The following is a 14794-nucleotide window of genomic DNA, read 5'->3' as shown; positions in this document are numbered from 1 at the left end:
TTTTGAGCAGTATTGTATAGCTGTTATTATTTCTAATACGCAATACACGATTGACGTTAACGTTAATTGTTAGATAAACTTTTAAATTGCATTTACTCAAAATACCAAAAAGACCAAAAAAGACATTCGATTGTTTTTATACATGTTTTTCTTAATTGTTTTACAGCTTGGCATTCAAATAAATCAAAATGAAGCATTTCTGTGTATCAATCCTAGAAACAACACAACAATTGAAGGCATAAGTTAATAACTTTTTTATGCATCTCAGTTTTTATGTAACTTTTTATACAAATTTAAGGCACCTTTGATTATACATTTGGAGTATCGAGTGGCTTGTCCAGATCGTTGCCAGTCGACACAAGTTGATCCCATTAGCCCCCATGCTGCGATTGAAGTGAAGAAAGATGGTTTAGGGGAACCAATGACCATTATATACTCTGGTTACACTTATATTTCCATCAGAAAAGCAGTTTATTAAAATCCAGGGCATGAGCTAAGGAATTTGACGATGGAAAACATCGTCAAATGCCTTAGCTCACACCCTGCATTTTAATAATCTGCTTGATTTAACAAATTCGGAGATTTCACTGAAAACGATCCACTCGCTGAATCAGTTGTCAAACAATAAAGAGAACCTTTTTTTAACAAGTATCCTCGCTGACAAGAGTTTCTCTTTATGCTTTGTACAGATTAAATATATACCATGTTTTGGATATAAATATATACCATACTTAAAGGTTATTGAAATAGTAATTCATCATTTCTTGGGGCATCATTTTGATGCCACACTTTTGACTGCAAACGCAACTGGAAGGAATGCATTTAATCGGGTAGAAAAATGGAATCAACATTCCGATGTCAGATATGGAAGTCATCTCAAAAAGGCTGCCCAATCGGCAAAGCGACGTCGGAACAACGTCGTGTCGATGTCGGAGCTGACGTCGGGTCGATGTCGGATTTACGTTGGAAATGGAAAGGTTGGGCGACGTCGAAAAAAAGACATCGGGCGATGTCAGCATTCCGATGTCATTCAACGTTGAGCGATATTAAACCAGTATCGGAACGACGTCAGATTACTGACGTAAAGACGATGTCATTATGTGGTAGAGCGATGTTAAACCAATATAATAAATACAATTAAAAAATAGCACATATTTTCTAGCGTAAAAGCATTCATTACAAAAAACAACTTTCTATTTTGCATCAGTATCTTTCTGGAGACCATTCCTGCCAACAACTTTGCTAGGGGCAGGCCACAATACATTTGAACTTACGCTTTGATATTGACTACCGTAACTTCGCTTCTTTTCGTCATGACACTAGCTAAATAGAAGTTAAAAGTATAAAGGTATAAATATATAAAAACCAACTTTAACTAATTTAGAATTTCAAATCATATAAGTAAAGTTATTTCGGTTACAAAAACAAGCAACTAATGTAACTTCAAAAAAATAACCCATTAACTACCCGACAACAACAGCTTAAACTGACTGAAAACGTTAAAAACTTTCAGAAAAATTGACCAATTTACCATCTTTACAGGTAAATAAAACAGACTTATTAAGTCTGATTTGTTACTTCAGGGTATTATCAATATCGAAATCAGCTAAATTGTTGTCAACTTTAGTGTGGTAGTAGAATAGTTGTAAGAGCGCTCGCCTTGTATTCATGAGATTTGCAGTTCAACCATAGCGTTCTCTCCCAAGGGCAGGGAAAATTTAATTGCAGTTTAATTGTTTAAAAATATACTACCAATTAATTAATTGCAATTATTATTCAGTGCAATCAATTAATTGCAATTTTTAAACAATTCAATCAATTTTTCCAATTAATTGCAATTAATTATTGGTTTTTAAAAATGTCTAAAAATGTTAAAAACAGAACATAAAATTATCATTTTTTATTAAATATCATACTTAAAAGATTAATATTGTTGGGTTATTACTTTAAATATATATATGTAACCATTACATATATATATTTAAAGTAATAACGTACTTTAAACTGGAATTATACATTAGATTGTAATGTATAACTCCAGTTTAAAGTACGTTATTTAATAAGAACTCATAAAAAATAAATTGAAAACCAAAATTTATTTGAAGAGGAAGTCACTAAAACAATCAGTTATTTTCATTATTCATCATAATATCTGAGAGCATTTTTCTGTCCCAAAATCGTTTGTTAACACACAAAAACATTTGCATTTCAAGATTGGATGGAAGTATTTTATGTCTCAAATGGCCAATTGCGTAACCTGCCGCACTGAAAAATCTTTCCGCAATATTTGACGTTGGCACCAGAAACTTGCAATTCACATATCTTCAATCCGAAGACATTTTTTCTAATTTTCTTTTCTTTAGCAGCTTAGACGCAAAGTCTAAATCATGATCAATACCAACTGGCGTGATCTCAGATTGCTTTAGAAGTTTATTTACACTTTCCTTTTCATTTAAAAATAGTTCGTGCTCTCTGTTATCCAATATTTTAACTAGCGCACTTTCAAATGTTTTAGAATGAATAATATCTGCATTTGAAGATAAATAGGTACCCATATTAACATCGTGTCTAATTATTTCATTAAATAAAACTCTTACTTCTGAAATGTCAATAGATTCTCTTTGAAGTGCAATGGTTATTGAGTTAAATTTCTGCAGAGTCTCGCAACTGAAGATCATTTTCTTCCCTGGCAGACAACATGTAATCTATTAGCTCGGGCATTTTATCAAAGTTCCCTTGGGTCAAAAATGGCTTAACACGAAAATATCGTTTTATCATTTCTGAAGTACTTGACCATCGTGTTGTGGTTCTTTGAATAGCACAAAGAGAAGTCAACAAACGGAGTTTTCCGGCTAGTTTTAAATTTTTGAATTTACCCATAAGCGTGTTTGTCTTATCGATGATATGTTTATATTTGAGCAAAAACATTTCCATAGCCAAGTTGAACCAGTGAGAGGCACATCCTATTAATGGAACATTGCACAGATTTGCAAGGGCCTTATTTGTTTCACAGTTGTCACCTATTAAAGATGTTACGTTAGTCATATTTTTGCGAAGAATATTTTGAAGAACCCCTGATAAATATTCAAAGTGGGCTTTTGCTGTAAACTCTGTTTCATTTCCTATAGGTGAAAAGGCAATTAATGCAGTACTGTACTCATTTTCACTGGCATTATTAGGATATGATACAAACAATGCCACATAGTGCGTACTTCCGTTTGACCATCCATCAAAAATAATTGCGAAATTTTCTGGAACTATGTTAGCAATTTCTACTTCAACCTTTTTAGTCAGCAAATTTATATACTTTTTCATGGTTTTTACGAAAATATTTTCTAATTTAGAGTATTTTTGCGTGAGAGAGTTTTCTACAAATGAAAATGGTTTAAGGCCACAAGTCACCCATTCTATTCATGAATGTATATTGTCGGCACTCTTTGCTATTATTGGTCCTGGAATATGAGTAAAACCACTAAACTGTGTAATCGGCTATTGTGTTGAAGTTGAAGAAGTATTATATTCTATATATTCTGGATGCATACTTTTAACATGATTAAATAAATTGGTCCATCCTGTCCCAGTTTTCTGGCATAGTTTTTTTCTGCACTTACAGGTCCAATTACTGTCATTAGCTTCATCTTTCTTGAAGTAAATGTTGACTATTTCTTTTGTATTCATTGTTAGCGAGATTTATAAAGATCCTAAAAAGGAATTTTTTTACTTTATGTGCACATATAAACATAATTAATAGCACAATTGAAATGAACATGCATATACATGCGTATTATTTGTTATGCATCAATCTATCCTTAACCTTATATGCGTATACAGCTCGAAATATTTATACATGCGTATTATTGCTTATGCGTCATTCTATCTTTAAGTTTATATGGTTAAAAACAGTGCTAAACTAAAAATTACATAAAAGTATAATATAATCTCGGTAAATAATATTAATGGCAAAATTTATCAATTATCAATTAATTGCAATTCTGACCCAATCAATTAATTGGTTAAAAAAATATTTTCAATCAATTAATTGGTATTAAAAATTTTTCAATCAATTAATTGCAATCAACTAATTGCAATTAATTGTTTGCCCAATTAATTTTTCCCCGCCCTTGTTCTCTACTACAGGCCTATTCATCGCGCAACCGGATTTTTTTGTGGAGGCCTACTTTTACGGCAAAAAAAAATAATTTCTCCATGTTCAGACAAGATAAAATGTCATGTCGTTTATGATATATATTTAAATAATGGAATATAATACAATGTTAGTAAACTTATATAATTTAAACATGGAGTTTCAGATTTAATTCAAAGCTAATAATATATTTATAAAATTTAGATTAAATTATCATGCCAGATAAATGTTGTGTGTATGCTTGTCGCACCAACTATCAAAGTGAAAAAAAAAAATATCTAGTGAAGTTAATAAAATATCAGTGTATCGGTTTCCAAGTGATAACATTGAGCGTGTAAAATGGATAAAAGCTATTCCAAACTCTAATTTGGTTGTTAACAAGTATACTGTTATCTGTGAGTTACACTGGCCTCCAAATTCTGATACAGTTATAGTGCGTGGAGGAAAACGTCGACCAAAAAATCCTCCTTCTGTTTGGCTGGGAATACCTTTATCCCAAATTCTAACTGCTAATCCAACTGAAAGAACTACCAAAAGATCTTTAGTTGGCATTAAAAGTACATTAGATGATGAGCTAGACACATTTCTTAAAAGAGATAAAGCTACTTTTTGTGACATCAAAAACAAGTTTATCAATAGCAGTGATCACCAATATCCAGTTATATCATTTATGGTTGATGGCTATGTTGTTATACAATCTTTGCAATTTTGTAATGGAATACCTTTTTTTGTACTTAAAATTTATGAAAATCTTACCTTTGAAACATTTCATTATGGGATTAAGTGTCACATTTCTAGCTTAACAGTAAATCGAATCATAACTGTTGACACCTGGTCTAAGTTTGATGAGATACTTCGTTTTTTAAGCTCCTTGAAAATGGACAATAAAAAAGAGGTAATTATGCAACATATTTCAGTTAGGGGACCAAAAACAGTTGGAGATAAACTTTATACACCTGAAATACTTATACGCTCTTTTGTATACTTTTCAACATCAAGGGCATTATATAATCGCTTAAGTAATGACTATCAACTTCCATCTATTTCAACACTGACTCAAATTACTTCAAAAATTTCTAATATTAATGAAAACAAATTTGTTAACTCAATTTTTAACTCTCTTCCGGATAAGCAGAAATTATGTATCATACTACATGATGAAATATATGTTAAAAAAAGTTTGCTTTACCATGGTGGAACTATTTTTGGTAGATCGGAGGATAACCCAGTAGAATTGTCCGAAACATTGTTAGGGATTATGGCTATTTGTTTAAATGGAGGTCCAAAGGTGTTAATTAAAATGATACCAATATCAAAATTACGATCTGAATTACTTTTGTTCTGGGAAAACCATGGTTAACAGTAGATGGAAAGTATTTACTTTATGATTTTGTACACCTCATAAAAAATATTCGTAATCTTTGGTTAACTGAAAAAACTCAGGAATTAATTTCTTTGTTTGGTTTAATAACATTTCTACTCAATTTAAGAAAATATCAATTTTGTATTTAGATGTTAAAGCCAAAATTAAAGGTGTAATAATAATGTAAATGTGTGAAATTTTAAATTAGAAAAAATTTCTTTGTCTTTTATTTACATTGTTTATTATTTAAAAATATTTTTTCTTTCTTTTTCTTTTTTCATGAAAAAAAATTATTAGGCTATACAGAGAATTAAAAATACTTTTTAGTTTTAAAATTACGAAGTTATTATCTTTTTTGCCGTAAAAAAGTAGGCCTCCACAAAAAAATCTGGTTGCGCGATGAATAGGCCTGTAGTAGAGAACGCTATGAGTTCAACCCTTTCCTACGTCTCTGGAAGTACCACACATAATTCTTTTTTCCGCGTAGAGACAAATTCATATTTCGAAGTTATGAGTTGAGAGTTGAAAAAAATGACAACTCTCATAAGTGGCCACACATCTCTCATGAGATGTTGCCATTTCTCATTGTCTATCAGGAAAAGCTTTCAATTGTATGATTTAAAAAGGTTTAGAGTAATTTGCCGGTCTTTAAAGTAAAATAAGATCTAAACATTTTATAATAAAAGAAAAAATTACCAATGATAAGCTTGTAAACTTTTAACTTTTCAAAACTTTGTTTATCCTGAACATCTTTCATATTTTTTTTTTGCGTTTAGTCTCTTTCATATTAAAACTAGCCATAACTTTGTGTGACATCAGACTATAAAAAGAAAGAAAAAATTTTAAAATGATGAAAAAATAATTTTAAGAGTATATTTGCCGTGTATACACACTACGATATATATATATATATATATATATATATATATATATATATATATATATATATATATATATATATATATATATATATATATATATATATTGATGTGTATGTATGTATCCCTTTAACAATTGGATCCTCCTCTGAGAAAAAAACATATAATCAGTAAGATCCTTAAAAAACCCCTGAAATCAACAAAATTTCTGTTCCCTAATAATTATAGCCACTAAAACTGTTAACTTCATAAAATTAGAAAAATGAAATCAACAATTTTCTCTTATTGACTTTTATGGAGACTAAAAAGATGCTGAGAAATTTTGAAGTATATTTTTAATGTTTTACAAATAATTTTTTTTTGAACTTTGCATCAGTAGATGTCATTATTTTTTTACAAAGTTTGAAATTCTTAGTGGTTATCAAATATCTGGAAACATGAGTGTGCTACAGACAAGTATATGACATATTTGGTAATTGATCATGTCAATGTGATGTGTAAAAAAAATTTGAGTACTTATTTCTCTTGCATCACCTTGTGCCAAATACTTTTTAAAATTTAGTCAAAAAAAACCAAGCTCAATCAATCCTTAAAAAGTGCAGATTTTGGTGCAAAGTGTTGCGACTGCCATAGAAAAACTTTTTGCAAGGTCTATAAGAAAATATATATATTTGAGTTCTTTGTTGTGGAGGGAGCCTGTTTCCCAATATGACATGTCTAGCTCACCATCGCTGTATGGGGGATATTGCAGTCATTTTATTGGTTGTATCCAAATCATCATCAAAATATATTGATAAATAAATACTCTTAGTTATCAAATATGCAAGGAAACTTACATCAGTTCTCATAGTTTACCCAATATCTTCTTTAATAACAGTAATGGTCTGCCTCTGATATCTGGTTCTCAAATGAAGTGTGTATTCATTCTCTGTATCAAACTCTGAAGTTAATTCTGAAAACAAAAGACATTGTTTTTGGAATAAATATATTGATAAATAAATATTCTTAACTATCAAATATGCATGTCAGTAGCACACTCAGGTCTCCAACTATTTGATAACCAGTGAGAACTTCTGACTTTTTTAAAATGTTTCTGCTGATGCAAGGTAAAAAAATACTTTTTCAAAAATTCAAAACATACTTTGAAATAACTCATAAATAGCCATTTTTTAGTCTGCGTAAAAGAAATTGTTAGAAAAATTAACACCATGAACTACAATAGCATAGACAAATAAAAAATTTATAAACTTGAAAGTTACTCTACCATTAATATGCTTTGATAGATTTTTGTGTTTATTATTATATTGCACATTTAATGTTTACTCAATGCTATCAGTCCCCACAAAAGCATCACAATATTACCCTTCTAACATGTTGTTAATATTTTCTTTTAATTTAATCCAACCATCTCTTGAAAGGCAAGCAATCTAAAAGAAAAGCATTGAGATACTATTGATATTATGTTTTCCTTTTTATCTTATTGCTTGTTTTACTGTAAATAGTATAAAAACAGATATTTTTATTATACAATTTGTTAACAACTTTAAATTATACTAACAAGACAGAGTTTTTATGTCTATTCACCCTAATTTTTAAACCCTAGTTTTTATGATTGTTGTGATGTTGATTTAACATGATTTGAGGGATGCATTGAATTATTTTTTTATTAGGATGACTAATAACTTAACAAAACAAAATTAATAACACGTAACAAAATTTTTATTTGTTTTAATTTCTGTTCTAAAGTCTACCCTCTTATTTACAAAGTCATTCACAAACTTAGATCCCTTAACTGTACCACCAAGTTATTATCTTATCATTATCATTGTACTAGGGTGAGTGACCCTTATACAATAATAATGATATTTATTAGTAATAATGATCAATTACTACTATTAGCTGAATCAGAACGAAGAGATTTAACTTCAATGTTAACAAATTGTACATTTTCATCAGAATCATTTCGCAGAGCATCATTAATTAGATTATTGATTTCTTGATTCTGTGCTCTCCAATTATTAATGTAAGACATCTAAAGAATAATGTTAAAAAGCTGTTGAAAAAGTCAAAGATTGTGATATCAATCCATTTAAATGGATTTTTGAATATTCATGTTTATCCCACTGTGTGCCAATCAAAAAAATTAACATGGAAACAAGAAAGTGGGACAAAATCGTGGAAACAACAGAGACAAGATCTGTAAAGCACGATGAAACAATTTATATATAATGCATAATGAAACAAAAAGTTAATACAAAAAAGTTAATACAAAAGCATAATGAAACAGTTAATACATCTAACAAATTGTATATTGCCATATCCGAAGAAGAATGGAAATAAAGATGTGAAAACCATAAACATTTATTCACAAAAGGCTCAAATAATGTATTTTTAAACCTGATGATTGCAATAAGCATGAATTTTCCGGTATTCAAACTTCCAGTTCAAAAAATATATAAAATTACCGTGGTGTTTACATAAAATAAACATTTAGAGAAAAAATTTAGTTATTTTATCTAACTAGATTTCTAGTTAAATTAAAGTTTGATGTTAGATAAAATAACTAAATTTTTTCTCTAGTGAAAAAAATTCTTTCGTCAGTGAAACTGCAAAACCTCGTAACAGCAACTTTTGGGCTTTTATATTTTATTATTTAAAAAGTTTCTATAAAGTGGTATCCATGTAACTGCAAAAGCTCTTAACAGTCCGACCAAAGAATTACACAGAATTTATCACGTGACATAAAACGTAACTACATTAGCCCAAAATGTGAAAGCAAAACCACGTATCATCAATAACAAAGTATATCTGACAGTACTTTGGTGGTTATAGTAGTGTGCAAAAAATCGTTCAAAGATAATTTCCTTTATCAAGGTAAATCGTGACAAATTTTTATTTTTAAACGACTACAAGAATAGTACTAACAAGTGAGTATAATTTAAATTATTTATTAATTAGATATTTCTGAATAATTAGAGTGATTATGACGAGTTATAATGTGCAGCGCTGATACGTGATTTTGCACTTCTATTTATTGCTGATACTTGATTTTGCAGTTAAACCACAAATTTAGAATCGCCACATGGTCCGATGAAATTAATAAGGTTAATGGAGTTAGTTAGATTGCCAGTAAAATATAATTTTCTAATAAATATAATTAATTATAAGCTCTATTTTTTGTTTTTATTTGTTTACTAATATTTTGTAAAAAGACATGCTTAAAATTAAAATCATATTATATCTAATTTATTATATGTTAGTGTAAATATTTTCTATACTGTAAATTTATTTTCTTGTGGTCTTTTATGTATTGTTATTGTAGGAACATTCACGTGGTTACAAAATGATGTTGTTGGCGAATTCGAAAAAAGTCAATCAACCGACTCCAGCCGTCAGTGAAACTGACTCAGGAAATAAAAAGGATCCGAAATTAGACTCTTGTGTGGTTCTTGAAACAAGTGCTAGTGTAGATTATGATATGGATGCTGTCAACAACAACATTACTATAAATTCGTCAGTAATGAATGTGACATTTGGGGATATAGACACAGCTAACATGTCTGATTTAATCAACTTTGAGTCAATTGATGGAGTTTTTGGCTCAACCGAAAACCAGGATCATAGTGAGCTCTCGACACAACACTCGTCCAATTCTGAAATTGTTACGGTAAATGATACCGGTGCAGAAAATGAATCTAGTGATTCCAGCGATCTTCCAGATTCTGGTTCAAACTATTCCTATTCCTCAGAATCCTCCGACAATAATAAATCAGATGTGGAAAATTCACCCCTCTCTTCTGGTGCTGCCCGCGTATCTGTTGATTCACAATTGTCGGCAACCAGTCACAGGTCTCCTCAACCCGGCACTTCTTCGAATAATCGCGTGACTTGTTCATCAGTTCATGTGAGTTCAAATGATCAAGAACATCCCCCAAACTTTGAAATACGACCGTCAACAACAAAGAAAACAAGATGCAAACGAGGGCGAGCTGAACCAAATAACTGGGAAAGAAAACGTAATGCTCTAAAGCGAATGAAAGGAGAAGAATACAGAGGTCTGAAAAAAACCGTGATGGTAATTTTGTACAATCAGAAGTAAAAGCACCACGTAGTATAGGTCCTGCGTGTCGATCTAGTCGCTGTGAAAAAGCAAAGAATTGTTTTTGTCAAAGCTTCGATGAGGGAGATCGAGGAAAAATCATCGCCTTAGAGGGCAGAGGTTCTATCTCCATTTTGGGTAGTTTTGCAGGAGAACAAAAACAAAGTTTGAGCATTAAGCATAAATCAGCAATTTCATTTTTTGTTAGTGTTAATGTTTTTTTTTATCAATTAGAACTATCAAACATGATAGGAATAATTCAACTTTTTTGAAATTATTAACATTGAAGAGAGTATGGCACAAATTATAAAAGTCATCATGGAGATAGAACCTTTGCCTAAATTAATTGCGAGTTGAATGGAATTTTTGAAATTTATAAACATAATGAATCCAATTAAAATTCTTTTTTAATTGATACAAAATGCTTTTTATGATTGTGTAAACTATCAGATAATGACAATCATGGTTCAAACTTTTTAAAATTAGTAACATTTTGGGACAAATTTTACAATTACCATGGAGATAGAACCTTTACTCAAATTAACTGTGAATTGAACAGAATTTAAAAATTTGTAAACAATGTTTTTGTAATCAATATTATTAAATTCTAAGTGAAATCTTAATCTTAATTAGCAGAAAAATCAGAAAATTGTTATAATAGCAAAATTATATAACAGAATAATTATTATAGTAATACTGAAAAAAATGACTGACAAAAAACAAAGTCTTAGTTCTAGTTATCTTCATAGTCCGAGTTAAGAACAAAAATTGTTTTAATAGCAAAATTATATAACAGAATAATAATAGTAATACTGAAAAAAATGACTGACAGAAAACTAAGTCTTAGTTCTAGTTGTCTTCATAGTCCGATTCATCAATTTCTGACTCATCAGCAGTTGGTTCTGGTAAACTGTCTCTCATGGCTACTGCAGACGGTAGGTTGTTATACCATTGGGCATAATCTGGTGGAATAACACGCGATTTCACCATGCGCATGAGATCTTTTTTTTCGCATCCGAAATAGGCAGGCGAGTAGGATACAATGGCTGAGGCTCTAATCCTTCGATGTTGGATCGTCGTCCTCTTCCAGACTGTACATTTATTTCCATAAAGGTAGGCGACGTAATGCTATATTTGTACTGCATAATGAACGGTCTTGACTTTTCAAACCTTGCCCACTTAATATTCAACCAGTTGACGGTTTCACCTTTAATATTTTTTGTACGATTTTTCACAATTTTACCGCAAAGTTGTTTTGAGTCAAAAAAATCGGTGTGTTGCAGTGGTTTAACAAGATATGGACACGGATTCTTGCGCGCTGCAGCAATCAGAACTTCGTATTCTCGTGTAGTGTAAATTTTTTGATGGCTCTTACTGCGTTCAATAGTACTGTGCATAGAGTCAACTTCTAAATAAGAATGACCCGACTCCATACACTTCATATCGATGCATTCCAGGTGAGTTGTTTGAACAATGTACATCATTGTCGCAGCAATAAATTGGTTTCTATTTTGTCCAGAGCACGTATCACTAAAAGAAGTCACCCTCTTCACAGAAACTGGAAGAGACTTCATATAATCTAACAGAGCTGTATTTATTTCATTGGCTCCTCGTTTACCTTCACTTTCGTCCCATAGGTAACAAATTCCCTATTTGGTCGACGTTTCATAAATAGTAAAATTATAAACGGCAAGTTTCTGCATATAGAAAATTTGTGCATCACCTGCAAATGGAAGTGGTGACACTGCTTCGAGGTCAAAAGTTATAGAACGAATGGACTTGTCAGCAGCAGATGCAGTCTTATCAGAATTTTTTTCGTCCATAGCTTCCTTTTCACGAAATTTATGACTGTCATAATTTGGTCGTAGCGTTTCTTTATCATCACCACTGGCATTTCGAAAAGCATTGCAAATCGAGCATTGGTCTTTTTTGGGAATAAAAAATTTTATATTAAAATCAGTAACAAATATTCTTCGATATACACCGATAGAAACTGGATCTGTGATATTTTTCGTTGTGCAATAATCATCTTTGTATAGTCTATAAAGTTCCTCAATACTTAGTTCAGGACTAAGGTATTTTGCCTTTGATGAAGCCCGACAGTAGTGAGATTCGACCCGAGGAAAGCTTAGGATGTGCTCTCGAACTGCATTGGTTCGCATTTCTGAAGTCTTATTGGCTGGAGTTTTTCCTTTTTTTGAATTTGGTGGTATGAAAAGACCAATCTCATTTTTATTTTTTACAACAAACTGAACAGTTTTCTTGCTTATGTCCAAAGTCGTGCAAAAAAATTTTTGGCACACTCTAATGACATTGTTTTCATTCGCTTCCACTGGCAGATGATATGCACAGGATATTGTTTTAGGTCTTATTCCTGAATTGTCACGACGACGTGAAACATTGCTACTTTTCACTAAATGGCATATGAAATCTTTTTTTCTATTTTCACCCTCTAGTTGGTAGTAGTGTTTATTTATTTCTAGTCGTTTGGTTTCCTCAAAATGTTCTCCACACTTGAATTCGCACTTTAAACAGTTCACCGTTCAAGGTGTTTTGGGCGGTACTGCTTTACCTTTTCGTGTCTTGTATGCCATTCCTTTCTCTCTTTTGTCTTTTTCAACAAATCGTTTCCAAAGATTTGGTCTTTTGCCTTGTTTGCGTCCAATTTTTGGTTCAGTGAAAGTTCGCTTTTTTGAACCATTGTTTAATTCCATGGTGAATTCTTAGAATTACGAAAAAAACTATTTAAAATTACCTCTGTTTTAATAAAAGGTTGTTTATTCATTATATTTCGTTTGTTATCGTCTGCCATTTTCAAGAACTACGTCATAGGGCAAAGAAGATATCTCCGGTATAGTCAGATGGCAAAGGAGATAACACCTTTGCCCTTTTGGGATTCCGCACAAATGTAGATAGCTCAAAACTCGCACAAATTTATTGCTCTTCTCCTACTATGTGGAGATAGACCCGCTGCCTAATCTGATTCTAGCACTTAAAATAGATGTTCCTAAAGTCATAGTTGAATTTGAGCACAACATGGAGATAGAACCTCTGCCCTCTAAGGCGACGAAATATTCTCACATTTTTGGGGTAAAATGGGCTGGGGAATGAGGCGAACGTATATTGCGGTTCTCGTAGAATCGATGGAGCCAAAGCAAAAGACAGCCGAGACAACGCGCCGTAATTCAACTCTAAAGTATTTTTTAAAAAAAGACGATAGAAGATTTCAAGTTTGCAAGATGATGTTTCTTGCCACATTAGGAATGCGCGAGTGGCAGGTTCGTGACTGGGCACAGTCCAGTCTAGATGGTAGTGGTATGCACGAAACCCTCAATACAAAAGCTTTACCAGAGAGAAATCATTGTAATACTCCAGCTGATAATGAGAGGAAAACATTTCTACTGAATTTTTTGAAAAATCTTCCCACTCTTCCATCTCACTACTGTAGAGCTACGACTAATAAACTCTATCTTGAACCACCAGTAATGTCCGCGATGGTCTTGTATCGTTTATACGAAGAGTCATTTCAAGCAAATTCTCCCCAACTAAAACCACTCTCGAGAACAATTGTAGCAGCTGAATTTGAAGCTCTCAACTTAGCAATTTACCGTCCCAAAAAAGATCAATGTGACACATGCACGTCACATAAATCAGGTCATATTTCAGATGAAGTATACAAAGTTCATCAGCAACGTAAAGAAGAAGCTCGAAGTCAAAAAGCCGCAGATAAAGCTGACTCAATTGCACATCCAGATATGATCGCAGTGTTCACTATGGACGTCCAAGCTGTCAAAATGGCTCCATTTCTTAAAGCCAATGCATTCTACTACAAAACAAAATTATGCGTTCATAATTTTACAATGAGGCTAATGGTAACGTCACATGCTACTTATGGAATGAAAGCGAAGGAGGTTTAGACGGAGACGTGTTCGCGAGTATGATATTGAACCATGTGAAAACCTTTATCAACTCAAAACCTACATGTACGAGGTTGATTCTGTACAGCGATGGTTGCTGTTATCAAAACCGAAACGCAGTTGTCTCGAATGCCTTGTTAGCCCTAGCAATTGAACATAAGGTCACGATAGAACAGCACTACTTGGAAAAAGGTCACACCCAAATGGAAGTAGATTCAGTTCATAGTACAATCGAACACCGTTTGAGGAATAAAGAAATTTATTTGACGACTGACTATGTTGGCGTATGTCGCGAAGCGTGCGTTAAAAATCCATACTCGGTGAAATATCTAACCCACGACTTCTTTAAATCCTACGCACCGGTTTCGTACTATAAATCAATTAGACCTGGGT

General features: G+C 31.9%; 5 protein-coding genes across 8 annotated transcripts; 2 read left to right on the top strand and 3 right to left on the bottom strand.

Moving 5' to 3' along the window:
• Positions 1-1137: 1137 nt before the first annotated feature.
• On the bottom strand, positions 1138-9014 carry LOC149881803 (uncharacterized). 4 transcript variants are annotated; one of them, XM_090066137.1, is made up of 5 exons: positions 8783-9014; positions 7650-7812; positions 7222-7337; positions 6204-6327; positions 2078-3701 (listed from the first exon to the last, which is right to left on the bottom strand). In XM_090066137.1, exon 5 carries the CDS (start codon positions 3313-3315, stop codon positions 2644-2646), a length of 672 nt encoding a protein of 223 aa, XP_089922263.1. In that variant the 5' UTR covers positions 3316-3701; positions 6204-6327; positions 7222-7337; positions 7650-7812; positions 8783-9014; the 3' UTR covers positions 2078-2643. The 4 variants fall into 4 exon arrangements, 3 of the variants coding, with proteins under 3 accessions (XP_089922263.1, XP_089922262.1, XP_089922264.1); XM_090066136.1 differs by lacking the exon at positions 8783-9014 and adding an exon at positions 8331-8422; XR_016444830.1 differs by lacking the exons at positions 2078-3701; positions 8783-9014 and adding an exon at positions 1138-1323 and having other exon boundaries at positions 7650-7905.
• Positions 4257-5504, top strand: LOC149881804 (uncharacterized). The gene is made up of 2 exons (XM_090067073.1): positions 4257-4273; positions 4427-5504. The coding sequence occupies exons 1-2, from the start codon at positions 4257-4259 to the stop codon at positions 5502-5504; spliced, it is 1095 nt and encodes a 364-aa protein (XP_089923199.1).
• A 180-nt stretch (positions 9015-9194) lies between the features above and the next one.
• Positions 9195-10572, top strand: LOC149881802 (uncharacterized). The gene is made up of 2 exons (XM_090066120.1): positions 9195-9312; positions 9708-10572. The coding sequence occupies exon 2, from the start codon at positions 9729-9731 to the stop codon at positions 10482-10484; it is 756 nt and encodes a 251-aa protein (XP_089922246.1). The 5' UTR covers positions 9195-9312; positions 9708-9728; the 3' UTR covers positions 10485-10572.
• Positions 10573-11211: 639 nt separating this feature from the next.
• Positions 11212-13198, bottom strand: LOC149881800 (uncharacterized). The gene is made up of 2 exons (XM_090065850.1): positions 13057-13198; positions 11212-12897 (listed from the first exon to the last, which is right to left on the bottom strand). Exons 1-2 carry the CDS (start codon positions 13196-13198, stop codon positions 12134-12136), a joined length of 906 nt encoding a protein of 301 aa, XP_089921976.1. The 3' UTR covers positions 11212-12133.
• On the bottom strand, positions 11468-12058 carry LOC149881801 (uncharacterized). Its single transcript, XM_090066141.1, has one exon. It carries the CDS (start codon positions 12056-12058, stop codon positions 11468-11470), a length of 591 nt encoding a protein of 196 aa, XP_089922267.1.
• Positions 13199-14794: the final 1596 nt, after the last annotated feature.

Source organism: Hydra viridissima, unplaced genomic scaffold (genome assembly GCF_058129835.1).
Source record: "Hydra viridissima isolate aposymbiotic clone 2 unplaced genomic scaffold, HvirCarnegie_v1 scaffold_11, whole genome shotgun sequence".
NCBI classification, from domain to species: domain Eukaryota; kingdom Metazoa; phylum Cnidaria; class Hydrozoa; order Anthoathecata; family Hydridae; genus Hydra; species Hydra viridissima.
Note: the sequence above shows the minus strand (reverse complement) of the source record. Positions and strands in the feature narration are given on the sequence as shown.